Source organism: Podarcis muralis, chromosome 5 (genome assembly GCF_964188315.1).
Source record: "Podarcis muralis chromosome 5, rPodMur119.hap1.1, whole genome shotgun sequence".
Taxonomy (NCBI): Eukaryota; Metazoa; Chordata; class Lepidosauria; order Squamata; family Lacertidae; genus Podarcis; species Podarcis muralis.
This window is the reverse complement of record NC_135659.1, coordinates 39,824,759-39,842,687: the sequence shown is the minus strand read 5'-3', so window position 1 is coordinate 39,842,687 and position 17,929 is coordinate 39,824,759. Positions and strand designations below refer to the sequence as shown.

Below are 17,929 nucleotides of genomic sequence, written 5' to 3'. Positions count from 1 at the left end.
ATAAAGCTAAAATGCTTAGGACAGAACTTAGTATGCTGGTAATGATGGGGGGAAAAGCTTGCTGGCTCTTTGAGTGCCGTTTAGCACCACACTCTGACTGACTGATCTGTGACTGTAACCAGAGGAGACTGAATTTCCACAAGACATGGTTGTGATCAGATGGTAGGTGCTTCTGCGTAATTTCCTGCACCCTATAGACTGCCAGATTACCATTTTGTTGCTACTTAAATACGTGTGGTCCAAAATTTTGCCCCAATGGAATTTAGCACTTTGTGATTGGTTTTAGGATTCCAGCCCAAAATGATCCATGACTATTGGATTTTAAAAATGAATTAAAAAATAGTGTAGTTGAAATGTATGTGCTTTGGCTAGAATCGACAAATATATGTGTAAATCGATATGCAAATTTCTGTTCTTTGAACAGGGTTGACTTTCAGAACCGCACAATTAAGGTTCTCACCGGCTGTCTTTAAGGACAAAGGAAGCGGGTGGCGCTGTGGTCTAAACCACAGAGCCTAGGGCTTGCCGATCAGAAGGTCGGTGGTTCAAATCCCCGCAATGGGGTAAGCTCCCGTGGCTCGGTCCCAGCTCCTGCCCACCTAGCAGTTCGAAAGCACGTCAAAGTGCAAGTAGACAAATAAGTACTGCTCCAGCAGGAAGGTAAACAGTGTTTCCATGCGCTGCTCTGGTTCGCCACAAATGGCTTAGTTATGCTGGCCACATGGCCCGGAAGCTGTCTGCGGACAAACGCAGGCTCCCTCGGCCTATAGAGCAAGATGAGCGCCGCAACCCCAGAGTCGTCTACGACTGGACCTAACGGTTAGGGGTCCCTTTACCTTTACCTATCTTTAAGGACAAACACAGAATTGGAATCAAAGATTTTGAGTATTGCTGTGACTGTCCTGATCTTCTGGTTTCCCACCCCAACCAACGATGGAGCGTGTCCATGGGACATAACTGCAGTAGCCTGGTTGCTAAGGGATACTGTGTAATTCGGCCTGGTGCCTGGAATGGAGGAAATAACACTGGCTTGGATCACCATGGTTGGTAAACTTGAGGAAATAAAGTTTCTCATCCCCACCTACATTTCGCTAGAGGGCCTGGGGCCACATTGTTCAGAAGGGTCCCCTGATTCTCTATAGAGGGTCTTTTGGGGAAGCGAGGTGGCTTCCAGGAGGCTTCACTTGTGCTCACTTGTTTTAAGATCCAGGTCAGTGCTGTTTCCCTCCCTCACTGCAGAGTCAAGGAAGGAAGAATGTTAAAGGACTAAGTGGCAGGGTTCAGTTGTGCCCGGAGGGGGCACTGTGTACCTTCCAAGCTCCTCCAAGTCACCACCTCCTGTGGTTTCAAAGAAAGGAGAAGCAAGTCTTGCTAAACCAGATAAGCTCAGGTTTCCCAGCTGCAGTCTCAGGCGGAGAAGGGACAACCAGATAGAATGGTAGCTCCTTAGAAAGAAAATTATGAGGAGGAAGCACAGAGGCCAGCAAGATTTCTTTGTCCCTGCTCACCGCTTGTGGATTGGGGGCGCTGCATTTCCCCCCAACCCCTGCCACCACAATCTGTTGGAAAGAACTATATTAACTTAGCCTAGCCTACCTCAAAGGGCTGTTGCAAAGATTAAAGCAGGGAGGGGAGAATGAGGTGCACAACTTTGAGCTCCTGGGGCAGAAAAGCAAGATACAAATGTATAATGTCATTCACATTATGTAAAGGAACATAAACATGCCAAAATCCAGAAAAGCAGCCTCCCCCTCGCTTTAACTGCAACATTTCAGTTCTGAATTTTGCAGCTAAATACTAGCCCCCCCCCCCAAAAAAAGCTGCCAGCCCTGATAAAAAACAAGCAAAATAATAATAATACTCTAAATATGGGCAGTTTCACAACTTTGGTGTCTGAACTACCTGCCTAGCATAGCCTCCCTCACAGGGCAGCAATGATGCAGAGTGAGTGGGGCATGTGGGATGCCCACAGGGACGCTGCCTCAGGCGTTTCTGCTGCCCAAGGCAGCTGCTTCACCTCGCCTCATGGGTGGGCCGGGCCTGCTAAATAGTGTTTTAAAAGCTTGTTTTTATACAAATCACACAATTTGTTTCCAGAAGCAATGGAAAATCCATTTCCATTTCAATAAAGTCTGTTGGTAATAAGGGTGGTTCCAAGATAAAAACCATTCATTAGCTGAGTTAGAGAAAGTCACAACAGTCTCATTTAAACTAAAAAATACTTGCAGTTACTTTTGCAAGGAAGTTTCTCAGGCCAAGATTAAAATGTCTGAAGAAAAATATACCTAGGAGGACAGGAAGCTGCCGATAAGCTGCAAGTTTGGGCTGGAAAATATTCTCCATTAGGACCCTCTCCATATAAAACAAATCTTGATTAAATTTTTCAGATTTCAGTATAGCTTCTGAGTGGTCTTCTATCTCTTCATGAATCCGGGAGAGAATTACACTTTCCAAGTCAATGATGGAACTTGTAGTGCTTTCTGAGGAAAGAAAGAGACAGGTGTCATTTAATAGCATAATCTAATTTCCCCCCAGAAGGAATTATGGGAAAAGAAACTTCATAATTTGCTTTCAGTATTACCCAGACTGCTTTTAGGTCTCCTGTTATCTAGAGTTAAAAACGGACAGCAAACATGTATTAAAAGTGGTATTCAGCTGCTTTTTTACTACTGTTTTATATTGACTACTATGCGATTGTATTTTGCTTTGAATTTTGTGAACTAATCTGGAATATTTGATGAAGGGTGGTATGCTCAACCCCAATCCGTGTGTGTGTGTGTGTGTGTGTGTGTGTGTGTTCCACCAAAAGGTCATTGGGGTTACTTAGATTCAAATTAGAGTTAACAGGAAATGGGATACTGTACATTCAAGATTTTGGGGATATAAATGATCTCACAATGTTAAACTTAAAAATACTTTCCCCATAATGTCATTACTGAAGAATATTTAACAAATCATGATTGCCTATGGAATCCCACCCACATCTACTCAAGAGATAGATTGCAGCCTAAATTGTCCTAGTTCTTCCAACTGAGAAGTACTCCAAATATATGGATCTCTTATAGGTATTTCTCTCAATAGAATTCACCCAGCTTGTTTATGCTATCTTGTTTTAATTTCCTTTTCCATATTACATTACATCCATTCCCATTTGACTAGGTTTACTTTATGGTCTGATAAATGACCAAATATTAAAGCAATTCAATTAGACTCATAAAAGATCTCATTTATAAATAGAACTTTATTTTAAGTAGAAGTCATCATCTGCATATAAATTAAACTTAAACATTACTTATCCTACTTTAACTCAATTTGTATTTTCAACAGCTCTTGTTGCACTTTGCCAAGAGTTTAATCAGCATAACAAACAGCAACAGTGCTAACAGACCTATTTGTTGTATGCGCCCAAATAAATCAGATTTTGTGAGATTCACTTTAAACAGCAGGAATTTTATCCAGTTCATAAACCAATTACAAACACCGAACTCCTCTAAAACTTGATACAGATAATTGCATTCCCAAATGTCAAATGCTTTTCCTGGGTCTAAAAATGCCATTCCTGTTTCCTTTTTTGTTTCAGGTACAATTTGTTTTGTTTCTCAGTAAACACTCAAAAGGGACGCAGGTGGCGCTGTGGGTAAAAGCCTCAGCGCCTAGGGCTTGCCGATCAAAAGGTCGGCGGTTCGAATCCCCGCAGCGGGGTGCGCTCCCGTTGTTCGGTCCCAGCACCTGCCAACCTAGCAGTTCGAAAGCACCCCCAGGTGCAAGTAGATAAATAGGGACCGCTTACTAGCGGGAAGGTAAACGGCGTTTCCGTGTGCGGCTCTGGCTCACCAGAGCAGCGATGTCACACTGGCCACGTGACCCGGAAGTGTCTCCGGACAGCGCTGGCCCTCGGCCTCTTGAGTGAGATGGGCGCACAACCCTAGAGTCTGGCAAGACTGGCCCGTACGGGCAGGGGTACCTTTACCTTTAAACACTCAAAAAGGCTGAAATATTAACTGCAAGTTACTTGATTCCATATCAAGTTACTGAGGTTAAAAGCAGAATTGTCCTCTTCCTGCTATACTTTGCCATCCCCAAATCAGCATCAATAATCTCTAGGGTCCTAACCTAGCTGCAAGGGAGAAAGGCATCCTCCTGTGTAATTGCATGTATACGATCATTTGTTTCTTTTTATTATTATTATCATGGCACATACGTAATACAGTATTTGAAACCTTTCATGGCTAGCAAAGATGCAGAAATAATGAATTTACCTCTCCCTACAGAAGCTACGGACATGGCTCTGTCGCGTTCCCTGTATAGAGTTGACTTACTGCTGGTCACACTTACTGGTCTGATACTTTTTTCTGCGATAGCTGCTTCCAATGCATTAAAGGAATCATACAAATCCCAGGTAGTGGCCATTATCTCTAAAGACAAAGGACATTGTTAGATAGCTCCTTGTTCTGCATGTGCATGGCTTTATGTTACAAACGACTGCAACTAAATGGGTAGTTATACTTTGGAGTAGCAAATGGCAAGATTCATTGAATGAGCTCGTTGTAATCAGCTGGGGTGAGTGTCGTTGGAAGGTGCACAATCCTTTCTGGGTGTGCATAATGTCTCACATTTGCAGCTGCATATTTTTCTGGGAGATTTGAAACAACGGGACCAGAGGCGTTTGCCAACTTTCTAAAGGGTCTTCTCAAATTTTAACACAATATAGTCCCCTAGAGGGATCTACACCTGCATATACCCTACCACACTTAAAGTGCTTCTAGAGTATGAGTTACTAATGCTGCCAGATCATCATTCTCCCAGTGAAAGCTATATCAGTTTTGAGGCCTGGACAGTTACATCTCCCTATCATCTGCCATTTTTATGTTCACTCACTTTTTGCAGGGCAATGAGGGGGAAATCCACATGAAAACACCAAGCCTATTTCATCTGGTAAAGGACCCCTGTTTTCTTTAAATGCTATGGGGACAGCAGTACTGTATATAGGTTGCCCAACCACCATTTTAGACCGACAGGAAAAGTACTGCCTGTTGACGGTCCTCTTTAGATATCTTAAAGAAGCAGAAGCTCTATCCCTGGTGGAATGTGGCAATCTTATGCCCATAGTGATATCCAGATATTTTATGAGAAGATGTTGCAAGTAGATAGATGGAATGATTTTTAGAAATACAGTGTTTTCTTAATTTTTCCTTTGGGTTCTGCAGCAAAATCTTGGTGTTCCATGTGAATGTTTCCTGCTGAATGGAAGCTTACGTGAAAAAAAGTTTGGGCCGAGAGCCACATACATTCTTATTTACCTACATGACAGTATGGAAAAGATGATGCTTGGACTTTGCTCCCACATAAAAGAAGCTTTGGTTTTGTCTACAGGTCTTTCTCCATGCCTCTTTCAGTGAGCTCCCAAAACATTTCCAAACTGTAATTTACCTTTGTCATCCATGATAATTTTGTCACATTGCATTTCCTTAGTCTTTGGTGCACCGCCTATAGTTTGCATCATTCTGTTGACATATCGGTCATTGCCAGCTCTGTTTTTACAGAGTTCCATATAAGCTACGTTCTTTTTTCTTTGAAAAACAAAAGACATACATATACATATTAACAACAACAGCAACAACACTTGTGTACTCCAACTCCTCCTTGTTTGGTTTTCCCTTCAGGGACATAATTTTTTTTAGAAATAAGCATGCACTGGTGTGGTTTTTACCAGTAGTTGTAGAACAGTGTGCTTAAATGGCATTACAATAGATTGCAAGATTCTTCAGAGGAAGATAAGATTGTTGACCAGATTGTTGAAATGCTGCAATGCAGTTATGTAGCCTTTAGAAAGGTTATGTGAATTGCCTCCTCCCGACACAGAAAATTAAAGTTGTGTTAACAATGTAATCCTTGACCTTTTGCTGTTTTCCTGCAGGTTAATATGACCAAGGGTTTTAATAGTTATAGCTTACTTCCAAGTAAATGTGATGAACAGATTTGTGAATACGAATTTGTTCATAGTTGGGCGGACTGTGTTTAGGATTGCTGCCAAAGGAAAGGGGTAGAACCTCTCTAGTCTCAGAAGTTCTAGTGCTTGGATTTTTTGTTAAATCAATGCTACGTTATTTTAATTTACAGAAAAGTGGGGCCCAAATCCCACAGTAAAGAGAATACTTTGAGGATAATACCATGAGAGATGTCATTTTAAGGCTGAAATCCTAATCCCACTTACCTGGGAGTAATCTCCATTCAATTCAGCAAGGCAGGGGTGGGGTACAACTGTTTTCATTCTGGGGCACACATTCCCTTCTGAGCAACCTTTCAGGGGCCATATGATAGTTGTAGGCAGGGCCAGATGCAGACAGTGCAATGAATGTAAATTTCACCTTTGTACACTAGGCGCATTTCAACCCACATTCACATGGAAAACAGGATGCCTTAACGGAGTTCAAGGGCATATTCCAGCAAGGCAAAAATACTCAAGGAGAGGGCAAAGCAGGTTCAGTGGGGGTGTGACTAGGAAGAGTCCAGGGAGCCAGGTAGGAAAGCTTAAATGGCCACATTAGGCCCTGGGACTGAGCTTCCCCATACCTGCTGTAGGATTTACTACTGAGTAGGCATGGTTAGGATTGCACTGTAACTTTCATTGAAAAGCTAATGCTGCATGGCCCAATAGATGGGCCCCATTACATAGAAATTGTGCCTACCTCACAGAGTCGGCTTCCTCAGACTCTGTCGACAGCATGACAGTTGGCATGTCAAATAACCAAATTGTTTCTGTCTCTGTAAGGAAAATATCCACACGCTTTTCCAGGTCTCGCTTTGTCAGTGACTCTGGCACTGCCTCTCGCCTGACCTGAACATCTGCCAAATTAGAAAACCATGTGAATGAATTAAATAATGTCAAACCTTCCGATACAAAGCGTCCCCAAACCAGGATGCCATCTTTTCATGACCGCACTCTCCTGGGAGTCGTGTGACCTGTGTGAGATCACCCCCCACAAAAAGCGGTTTTTTTCAGGGCAACAATCATGTGCTGTGCCCCAAAATGTCTGTATTGGGGTGCCATGCCCCCCCAAAAGTGCAGCCCGTAATCACTGGCCATTGGGGGCCACTGTCCTCTCACAAGAAAAACAGGATGTCCCGTTTTCTTTCTGGGGCAGTTGATGGGTTTGTAATGTCTTGTGCTAAATAATTAAGAAATCATATTACAAGGGTTGTCTTTACTATAAGATACACTACTATAAGATACAGCGTGTTGGCCCAGTAGAGCCTACCTACATGGTGCAAAGGTTGCACAGGTGTTGCCCATGCCCGTTTTCCCATGCTTTCAGTAAATTTTGTTCAGTGAAATGTGACATCACCACATCTATTCCCCTGCCCTCTGCAAGCAGTAGCCAATGAAATGGAGCAGGGACAGAGAACAGTAAAAGCAATGGCAATATACCAAGTGTTTCTTTTACCAGATGTTACTAGGGACAAAAGCAGAAGAGGTGTGGGTCAGTAGCAGCCATGCATCCCTGTAACATGTGGTTGGCCCTGAATATTTACTGACTTTGAGCATTGTGGAATGTCACGTGACATCCTAAATGTGATACCACATGAGAAAATTCCAGTGTATTGCATTTGTATAAGTTTACTCTACCTATAAAACTAGCAAGCGCTTCATGTCTGGTTCCAGGTTCTATTATTTCTTCTGCCAATGATTCAGTAGAAGTAGTAGACTTTGTAATACTGCTACTACCATAAGTTCTGTAGTTTGTGGGGGGAAAGAGAAAGTTAGTAGTGGAAGTAAAATAACAAAGAATGCCAAAGCACTTATAACAGGAATATGAGGTGCCAACCAATAAAATTCCACAGCAGTTTAATTGCCACAGAGTATTTATTTCGGATGAAGAACCACTAGGCTGCAGAAGTGTTTGAGCTCCATCAGACATAGAAAAGGCATATGGTACTACCTCTGAATTTAAGTACATCCACAGCTTAAAAAATAAATATCCACTGCAGGGGCCCTGTGAAAAGGGCTGGGACATGATGAACAGAGTGGAAGCTTAATCATTCCACCCCACGGACGCGGACTTATAAAAAATATTGGGGGGGCCCGGGAAAGCTCATGAATAATAAATAAGCTCATGAATATGCAAATTAAGTGGCGCCGCCTCCTCGTGAGCGAATAGGGGAGAGCGTGCTGCGCCTAGCCCCATGGAGTCGGCGCCTATGAGAGAGCCAGAGAGAGAGAGAGAGAGAGAGAGAGAGCCCGAGAGAGAGCGAGAGAGAGAGAGAGCGCAGCCAAGCCCCCTTCACCGCCTGCCCCCCCCCGCCAGCCCCCTCTCCCCTCCTCCCTAGGCGGCAGCTCCGCCATGACCACAAACGGCGGCGGCAGCAGCAGCAGCCGCGCGCGGCCCGGGCTCCCCTCGCCGGCCGCGGGAGCCAAGGCGCGCGATAATTTGCTTAAATTATGTCAGCGGCGCCCGGCAGAGCAGCCCTCTCGGCCACGGCAGCCCGGCTCTCCCAGCCCCCGGGGGCCGCCCTCCTCCCTCGCGCAACCGCAGCGTTCCCGCCCGGGGAGGCGGCGCCCCCAGGAGAGGCGGCAGCAGCAGCCGCGCGCGGCCCGGGCTCCCCTCGCCGGCCGCGGGAGCCAAGGCGCGCGATAATTTTTTTAATTATTGGGGGGGCCGAGCCCCCCCAATAAAATTTTTGAGGGGGCTCGGGCCCCCTCAGGCCCCATGGGGTCGGCGCCTATGTTCCACCCGTACATGAGCCCTGATGATACCCTATCCCAGCCTCGGCTTTCTGTCCCAAGAAGGAAGCATCTGTTAGGGACAATAGGAACTTCCCTCTCTGGGCTAATGACAGACTTGGAACTGGTGTGTGTGTGTGTGTGTGTGTGTGTGTGTGTGTGTGTGTGTGTGAAAGAATGAATGAATGAACGGAGCCAGTGTCTCAAGTGCAGGAGGGAAATAACTCAGGATGGTCTTTGAGTATGTGAATCAGGATGCTCTATGAATATAGGCATATCTCGGAGATATTGTGGGTTCGATTCCAGACCACCGCAATAAAGCGAGTCACGCTTTTTTTTGTTTTGTTTTGCAGTGCATATCAAAGTTACGTTTACACTATACACTATACAGTAGCCCTAGCCAGTTCCATTCCCAGTGCCAGAAAAAGGGCAGAGGCAGTAGTGGAGTTTCCTTCCCCATAAAGGTTCTGGGCTGCCTGCAGCTGCACCCACGTCCTTGTAAGGAGCAATAAAACAAGGCATGCCTGTACTGGAGGGAAATGTGACAGCTGTGGAACTGATTGGACACTGATTAGGAATGAGCACTGTCTCATCCTTGTGACTCCACGAATATCTGCCAGTTTACTTGACATGCCTATGATTCCTGGTTAAGAAGAAGTTAATTCTGGATCTGCTGAATGAACAGGCCTGCCACAAGAGAAGCTTGATATGTTAGGAGAAGGAGGGTGATACGCTCAATCAATCATCCTTGAACTGCATGATAATGAAACAGAAAAATGGATGGATCCTGCTTGAACTGTAGTTTTCATAATCATATCTAAATCTGACTAGTCATCCTTTTAAAGGAGACGCCCTTTTGTGCAAAAGTTCATGGCGCAAAGCCCCTGTGGCAAGAAGAATCCATCCCACATTATTGCAAAGCTGCCAATGTTGGCTTCAGAATTTGCAGCCTGTTAACATCCACAACTTCTGCTCATACAACTGGAATCGGAGAAACAGCCCACAGGTGCATTAGACAGGCCTATAAAGACCTTTGCCCTTTTACCCAGCCAATACAACTAAATTTGCAACCAAAAAAAGGCAGTAAGAGAACACCAAATCCCTTTTCTACCCACTTCTGAATATTATGTATTGCTGTTGGAGCCCAAACAGGTTGGGATGCCGTGTCATACCTGGAGAATGGGCCTGCTAAGCTAATACTTGTCCCAGACGCTTGTTGCAGAGAGAGGGATGACAAGAATTCTGTTGGCACTGCCCCAGCAAAATCTTGGGTTGATAAGATTTTGCTTGGTCTGTGCATGGGCCCTGGGGTGGGTCCGGCAACACTTGGCTCAGGTTGGTAGAGTGGACGGGGAGTCACATCTTTTCCTATGTCATCAAAAACCTGTGGACACAACAAAGTTACAAGACAAAAAAAATATGAGCCGGTTTTTGTTCTCATCGCAGCTAAAACCAATAGATTTGAAGCTAATTTATTGAAACTAACAGAACAAATCATTTTGCATGTCTGTTCAAAAGAAAGTCGCATTGAGCTCAGCTGGATTTTCTCCCAGGTAAGTGTGCACAAAACTGCAGCCTAACATCTCATCTTATACTTTTCTGTTCAGAATTAAGTGTCACAGAGTTAATTAGTCCAGGTAAATGGCTATGGTATTGCAACCTAAAGCTCCCTCCTATGCACATTTGTATGAGACTAAGTCTGGTGGAATGTAATATGACATCCAGGTATTCAGGAGCCTCTGACACTCTTTTCCTGGAACCAACTTCTCCAGGATGTCTGCAGCAGACTCTCATCGATGATCTTTATAAAGCGGATTAAGGCAATTTCATTCCACCAGTTAGAAGGGGATGGTGTTCTTTTTTAATATGGAAATTTAAAACGTGATGTTATTGATAGAGTATATTGTTGCTTTCTTGTAATTTGAATTGTAGTGGTATTTTTGCAAGTAGTCTTTCCAGGCTATTGGCATTTTTTTTTATGGGGGGGGGCAAAAAAGAAACTTGAATAGGATTGACTGCATATTATTTGATAATGGACTGAGTATGTGGGACTGTGAAGAGTCTTCATGCCATCACACTTTCATGCAAACACATCTATGTACTCAACTGATATGTGTAATGAGCTCTTTAGCTCAGAGTCATGATGCGTCATGGAGAAAAAGCATGCTTCACTGGCATATGGGAGACTGAGTACTCGGATAGCAGACCAGTACACAGACAACAGGTCAATGGCCTGGAAACATAGGGTTGTCTCGAAATAAGTCATACTCAAGAGCAGAGCCGTTGAACTAAATGGAGATAAGTCATGTCCATTGATTTCAGTAAGCCTACTCTCTTGGGTAGCTGGTTACAACCCATGGTCCATATGATCAACTGCAAAGCACAATATGTAGACATAATTACTCTTACATTATATAGCAAAACACTTTGCTTGATGGTTTATTACTGGAAACAGTATCAACAGTATCCTTCACATTTTTTCAAGTCTCTACTCAGAAAATAGCTAGCTTTCATTATAAGATTGATCTTAACACACAAAGGTTGTGCAGCAAACGCCTGGCATCGCCAGCATCGCCCATTTATTTATCCAATGTAGCTGTGTTACTTTTGTTATGTTATGCCATTACCTGGATAGGAGGTTTGCAACCTGCTATGGAGCCCCTTTCGAAAGACTTTCCCTCTGAAGAAATCAGGATGCTCCTGCGAGCCAGTGATCCAACTCTGCTAGCAAGCATGGTGCTGGTGAAGCTCATTTTCCTACCAGAAGCTGAGGATGATGCTAACTTCTTCACTGTGCTCTGCTCTTTTGAGGTCCTGGTTTAATAAAAAAAGAAGAAGTGAAATTATGTGCCAGAGCAGTAGCTTCAAAATGGAACCATTCTGTCAATTTTTGTTAGCAGATTTTATTTTATTTCACAATTCACAAAACATTTTGCAGTAAATGCTCTCATCCTTTTCAGTAATTGTCACAGAATATTAAAAGATTCAATCTCAGGGATTGTCTAGTCTTACACACTCAGTTTAAGTGTGAGTTTATCACCTTCCATGGATATCCTTGCAGAAGGACTGCCTAACCGATCAAGCCTTTAACTATCACAATACTATCATAACTTGTGAATCCAGTAAATGGAAGGTAAATGGCATTTCTGTGCGTTGCTCTGGTTCGCCAGAAGCGGCTTCGTCATGCTGGCCACATGACCCAGAAGCTCCCTCGGCCAATAAAGCGAGATGAGTGCCACAACCCCAGAGTCGGCCACAACTGGACCTAATGGCCAGGGGTCCCTTTACCTTTACCTTTATATATGCTACATTTCTTCTTTTTTGTGCTGCATAAATACCCTAGGTACAGGGTTCGAAATTAGCAGGGCACCAGTCGTATTTTGCACCTAAAAAGTCTCCATTTGCGAGCACCTCAAAAAGTCTGGGTGCCATTTTTTGCACCTGGCTGACACTCGAGTTTAATCATAAAGATTATTTTGAAAACCGAAGTATGGTACCAATATTTTTATTGTAAACACCAAATTAAACATGTATTCAGAATTTCTGTTAAAAATATGATATTAACCATGTGTCACTAATGTGAATTGCATGTGAGTTCATGCACTTATCAAAATAAGTAAAAAATGTTGCGCCCCACCCCCCATTGGCAACCAGACATTCTGTTTTTGGCACCCACAACCCAGGTCCCAGAAGCTATTTGGCTCCTAGCTTTTCTATCCCAGTTTCTAACACTGCCTAGTTATGTGGGAAGGATCAGAAAGGCTTAGCTGTTATGTCATCACAAAATGACTAACATTTATTGGTACTTTTCCTGTGAACACAAACCCATTTTCTCCCTAGACATTGCTACTTGATGTGGTAACCCTTTGGTACTTACTTATTGATGATGATGCTCTGTTTCCTGCTCCTGTTGATCAGGTTGCCTGCGGTAGTGTTGGACATGGTTGAGCGTTGTATCTGCCTTCTGGTGGGACAAAACACTAGAATAAGCAGCAACCACAGTTACCACTATGGAAGAGGATAATGTGGGGAAGGGCTTGGGGTAGAGAGCTCTGAAAAAATAGGACCAGCTCAGTGCCTGGGCCACTGGGATATCAGTTTAAAATCTGAGCCCCAAAAAGAAACATTCACTGCAGCGCCTGTTTCTCTCAACAGCTGCTGCTTCAACAAGAAACTGTTTACATGGTTACCATGGCAGCTACCTTTGGAGCATGCAGCCGTGTGATTGGCTGCTAGTGAGACAGAGAAGCTAGATCAAAAGACAGATTGGCTCTCTTACATTTGCCTGCAGCCGAGACTTGTTGCTCCTTGTGGAGAAATACTAACTGCACCTCCTTGCCCCCTTGTGTGCCAGGGATGGTGCCAGGGATGATTCTGGAACCGAATCTGCTCAGTTCAAGAACCTTCATTCCCATGGTCAGTGAATGCTGCTGCTTCCTCCTTCCACTGCACTTTATATAAGGAAAAATTGCACAATTTGACCTGCTCTTGTCCATTCTTTCCTGCAGTCCTGAGTTGCCACGCAGTGCAATGCCATCTACTAGTATTTCTCCCTCAATAATGTTAGATTCCCATTGCATCAAAAACTTGACAATGAAGCACATGTTTTTGCATGAAGAAAGTACCAGGATATCTCCAGTTATATCTCTCAGGATATCTCTGGTATCTCCAGTTAAAACGATAATAATCCTGAAAAGACAGAAGTTTCATGTGTCCTGAGTTCTCACGTCTGGGAGGTGGGGAAGTGACCTGCCCTGGATACAGTTACAGTCCCCTGGAACAAGCAGGATTGCAGTTTAGGGGTGCTGCTGAATCCAACACTGCTGCTGGAAGCTCAGGCATCCTCGGTGGCTAGGAATGCCTTCTTTCAGCTGCAGCTGATTGACCAGCTACAACGTCTTTTCGACTTGGCCACTGCACTCCATGCCCTGGTAGCTTCCAGGCTTGGATTATTGCAATGTCCTCTATGTGGGGTTACCCTTGAAGACGATGAAGAAGCTTCAGTTGGTTTAAAATGCAACAGCCAGATCTTTGGCTTGAGTTATGTTAGATCTCTGTTAGAACCCATTTTAAAACAGCTGCACGGTTTGCTAGTTCATTTCCATGCCCAATTCAAGGTGGTCACGTTAGTGTTTGAAGCCCACAAATATCTGACAGATTTAGTTGAGATTCTTGCATTGCAGTGAGTTGGGCGAGATGACCCTCGCAGTCCTTTCCAACTTCTGTGATTCCCTTCAGAACCTCTTAAGTGCTAAGATTGTCTGATGGGACTCTCTTAGTAGCTCCTCTGCCCTCAGAGGTTTCCAGGTGGTGGTCCAGAAGAGGGCATTCTCTGTGGAAGTGCCTAAGTTGTGGAACTGTCTCCACACAGGGGTGTCTGGCACCTTGAATGCTGAAGACACACCTCTTTGCCCTGGCTTTTGACACATTATGTAGAAGTAGGTGTTCTTAGTTGCAGGTTAAAGTGTTTTATATGCAAATCCAGAAAGATCAGTACTCCATAAAGATACTATGATTGCATGACTAAATGTCACCAAAGTGCATGATAGGAGAAATATGATTGCACTTAAAAGTACATTGTTTTATGGAGCTACATCATACATTTCCAGATGCTTGGCTCGTATTGTCAGCAAGGAAACCCATATATAATGTGGATATCTATACAAGTTTCAGGAAAGAGAGAGAAATGGCTTGTAAAGCAATGTTTGTTTTTAATGCAATGAGGGAATCTTGCATGAGATTTGTTTTTAGTACCATCATAGAAATGTATGATTAAAATTTATTGGTTCGCTACCTTTCCAGTCTGCCTTGAATGGTTTTGACCTAAGTTTCATATCATTTATTATGTTTTGAATCTGATGAAATACCTTGGTAAGACTGTTTCATGCCATTCTTTCCATGAGACAGAAAATTCAGTCACTTTTGTAGGAATATATATTTACTAAAAGTAACTTTAGAGAGGGCTGCAGTCTGAGTTGCCTTTTAGAGCACAAACTGCTGGAGGCTGGTAGGATACCTATGTAATAATTTTGTTCAATTACATAATTATAGGCTGAGCATATAATATAAGGATGCAGAAGGAAACACACAGGATGGTTCAAGTTCTGATAAACTTAAATCAGCTACAAATATGCAAGGAATTCATCTGCACTTGTAAAGATGGCGGCATTGATGTGTGTGGTAAACATAGTTAATAGTCATGTGGGTGTTTTGGGTTGGTGGTTTGTTTGTTTTTTTGCATTCACTGCAAAAATTTAGAACACCAGTGCCTGTTCAACAAACAGTGTATGCATGAATGAGTGAGTGATTGGGTCCATTCAAATTATTGTTGTCTTACATGACAGGGGTATATCATGCATAAAAATTGTTAGTCAAGATAATGAAATTGGCTACAAACACTAAAAAGTGAGTTGAACAATTGGGGGGAAGGCCCTGTTTGGTTGAGATCCAGCCTTGCTAATAGACTACAAAAATAATTTCATAGTGCTCAACAAACACCACTGGACATCTATGAACAAATGAAATGCATTCTCTCCCTCTAAAGCACCTCATAAATAATTTGGTAATGTACTTACCTGTTTGAAGTCAGAAAGAGATTTTATAAGGGTGAACTGAGGACTTGTCCACCCTGGAGCAAAACATGGATTTGCACCTTCCTGTCTCTCTATTAATGTAGGGGCATCCATGTGACATCCTCCCCATCCCAGTGGGATCCTGGACTTTCCCTCCCCTTTAAAGGCAAGTTGTTGTTTTTTATCCTTGCCATTTTGAACTTTCAGAGGATTGAAAACCCTGCACTGAAAGAGGCAAAGATAAGGTAACAAAAAGTTACAAGCGAGTGCTTTGTTTTGCTTCACTGTGGACAAGCCCTAGAACACAATACAGATAAGATGGAGTTGCTTCTGGTGGGAGGCTGAGCAACCTGCTAGATTCTGGATCTGCCTGCCTTAAATGAGGTCACCCTGAAAAACAAAGTTGATGGTTTGGGAGTGCTCCTAGAAGATGGTCAGATAGTGGGCATGGTCAGAAGTGAAATGTTAGCTGGTGTGCCAGTTGCACCTTGTTCTGGATAACAAGGACCCTCCAGTGTGTTTCATACCCTGCCATCAGTTCTGAAATGTTCTGAAAATTGTTGAGTTGTTACATGAAATAAAGGCAGATTTGATGCTAAGGGGAATGTAAAAAATAAGTCTACAGTGCTGTGGGATTTGAAAAAGACAGCTGCTCTTAAAGAATGGTTAACACTCCAGTAGCTTGCAATGCATTTGTACTCCACACAAGAATCAAATATAAACAGAAAAGAACTTGTTTGAGACATTTTAACCACAATTTTATTCTACAGGAAATGACAACTTTTGAAAATGTATCTTTTGTAACTGAAAACCAGATTAAAGTGATGCATCTAAGATTTTGGATCACATTAGAAACTAATATGTAACATTTCTGTACATGTAACATCTGCAGGGAGGACCTTTTTTTAGAAATTGTAATTATTTTTGTTGTTTTTTTTAAAATCTTTCCATCATATTTGGGCTTTGTGCAGATTGTTAGTTACCAGCACTAGACAGGATTTGGGAAAAGAACCAACTTGCAATTATATAGTGTTAAAAGAAAAGGCAGCCAAGGAAATATTTCCCATAAACTAAATACACTGTTTATATTATCTTTATTACTTGAAATACCATGTGCACCATGTGAAATACCATTGCAGTGTTATAGACACAATGCATGTTCATGTATAACTATATTATCACAATGCATGTTATATTGTATATGTACTAACATGCACTGTGATAGTATGGTAACTGTGTTAGATTAAGACACAATTTGCAAGCTAAACCTAGCAAGATAGCTTAACTGGAAGGGGTAATGGTCTATAAATGATGCAAATATTCCCTCTCCTTTGGGCTCTCCCAAGTTTTTCCTTTATGATTCTTTTTAGAAAAGCCACTATTGTTTACAATATTTGCAATTTCCGCACCTATGTTTAAAGTACACAACTCCCCCCCCCCGCAAAGTCCTGTGAACTGTAGTTATTCCTAACAGAGTTACAATTCTCAGCACCTTAACAAACTACAGTTCCCAGGATTATTTGGAGGAAGCCACGTTCTGTAAATGTGTAGTGTGGATGTGACCAACAAGAGCACACACAGAATGTTAATAAGCACGTCTCTGAGAAGGCAAAATGTAATTGGTTTTCAGTTTCAAAATCTAAACAGGGATTTCCTGGAAACTCACAATTCTGTCCCATGAGGTCTAGGATGCAGAAGTGACACAATCCAGAGCTCACTTAAGCACATTTGAATCCACTGAATTCAAGGGCTTTGTTGTTGTTGTTTAGTCCTTCAGTCGTGTCCGACTCTTCGTGACCCCATGGACCAGAGCATGCCAGGCACTCCTATCTTCCACTGCCTCCCGCAGTTTGGTCAGACTCATGTTTGTAGCTTCGAGAACACTGTCCAACCATCTTGTCCTCTGTCGTCCCCTTCTCCTTGTGCCCTCCATCTTTCCCAACATCAGGGTCTTTTCCAGGGAATCTTCTCTTCTCATGAGGTGGCCAAAGTATTGGAGCCTCAGCTTCAGGATCTGTCCTTCCAGTGAGCACTCAGGGCTGATTTCCTTCAGAATGGATAGGTTTGATCTTCTTGCAGTCCATGGGACTCTCAAGAGTCTCCTCCAGCACCATTAGTCAAAAGCATCAATTCTTCGGCGATCAGCCTTCTTTATGGTCCAGCTCTCACTTCCATACATCACTACAGGGAAAACCATGGCTTTAAATATACGGAACTTTGTTGGCATAGATGCATATAATTAAATGCATGTACTTGTGAACAGTATATAACCAAGGCAAATAATTAAGATGCATGAGAATCTGTAACACACAATCAAATTGTGAAACAAATAGCTGGGAACAATAAATAAATTAGAGCTTGTTTAATAAAAGCAATTTTATGAAGCAATTTTAAGAGAGACTTTATTTCACTTTATCCCTTGATTTCTCTGTGGATTCTAAAATGTTGCGATTGCCTTTAACACTTGTTACTGCCCTGTATCTAGACATATAAATTATAATCCATAAAACTCTAATTCTCTTTATGTATTAGATTATTTTGAAGGGGACAAAGGCTACAATTTAAATAAAAACAATGGCCTCCTGATGCAAACTATTTGCTGTGGCTTATCTGCCTGCAATACTGGCAAAATTTG

At 42.8% G+C, this 17,929-nt stretch overlaps 1 protein-coding gene across 4 annotated transcripts in view; it reads right to left on the bottom strand.

The window, feature by feature from the left end:
• The window catches only part of DNAI4 (dynein axonemal intermediate chain 4), a 31,213-nt gene that overhangs the window by 11,294 nt on the left and 1,990 nt on the right, over positions 1–17,929 (bottom strand). For 2 of the 4 annotated variants that reach the window (XM_028733144.2, XM_028733145.2), the window contains exons 1-8: positions 12,600–14,573; positions 11,350–11,536; positions 9,895–10,106; positions 7,628–7,734; positions 6,690–6,846; positions 5,431–5,570; positions 4,260–4,415; positions 2,286–2,480 (exon numbers count right to left, since the gene is read on the bottom strand). In XM_028733144.2, the coding sequence (XP_028588977.1) occupies positions 2,286–2,480; positions 4,260–4,415; positions 5,431–5,570; positions 6,690–6,846; positions 7,628–7,734; positions 9,895–10,106; positions 11,350–11,536; positions 12,600–12,664 (1,219 nt within the window). In that variant the 5' untranslated portion in view covers positions 12,665–14,573. Of the gene's footprint in view, positions 1–2,285; positions 2,481–4,259; positions 4,416–5,430; positions 5,571–6,689; positions 6,847–7,627; positions 7,735–9,894; positions 10,107–11,349; positions 11,537–12,599; positions 14,575–17,929 lie in introns of those variants that run through there. The other 2 variants (XM_028733143.2, XM_028733142.2) reach the window with 2 other exon arrangements.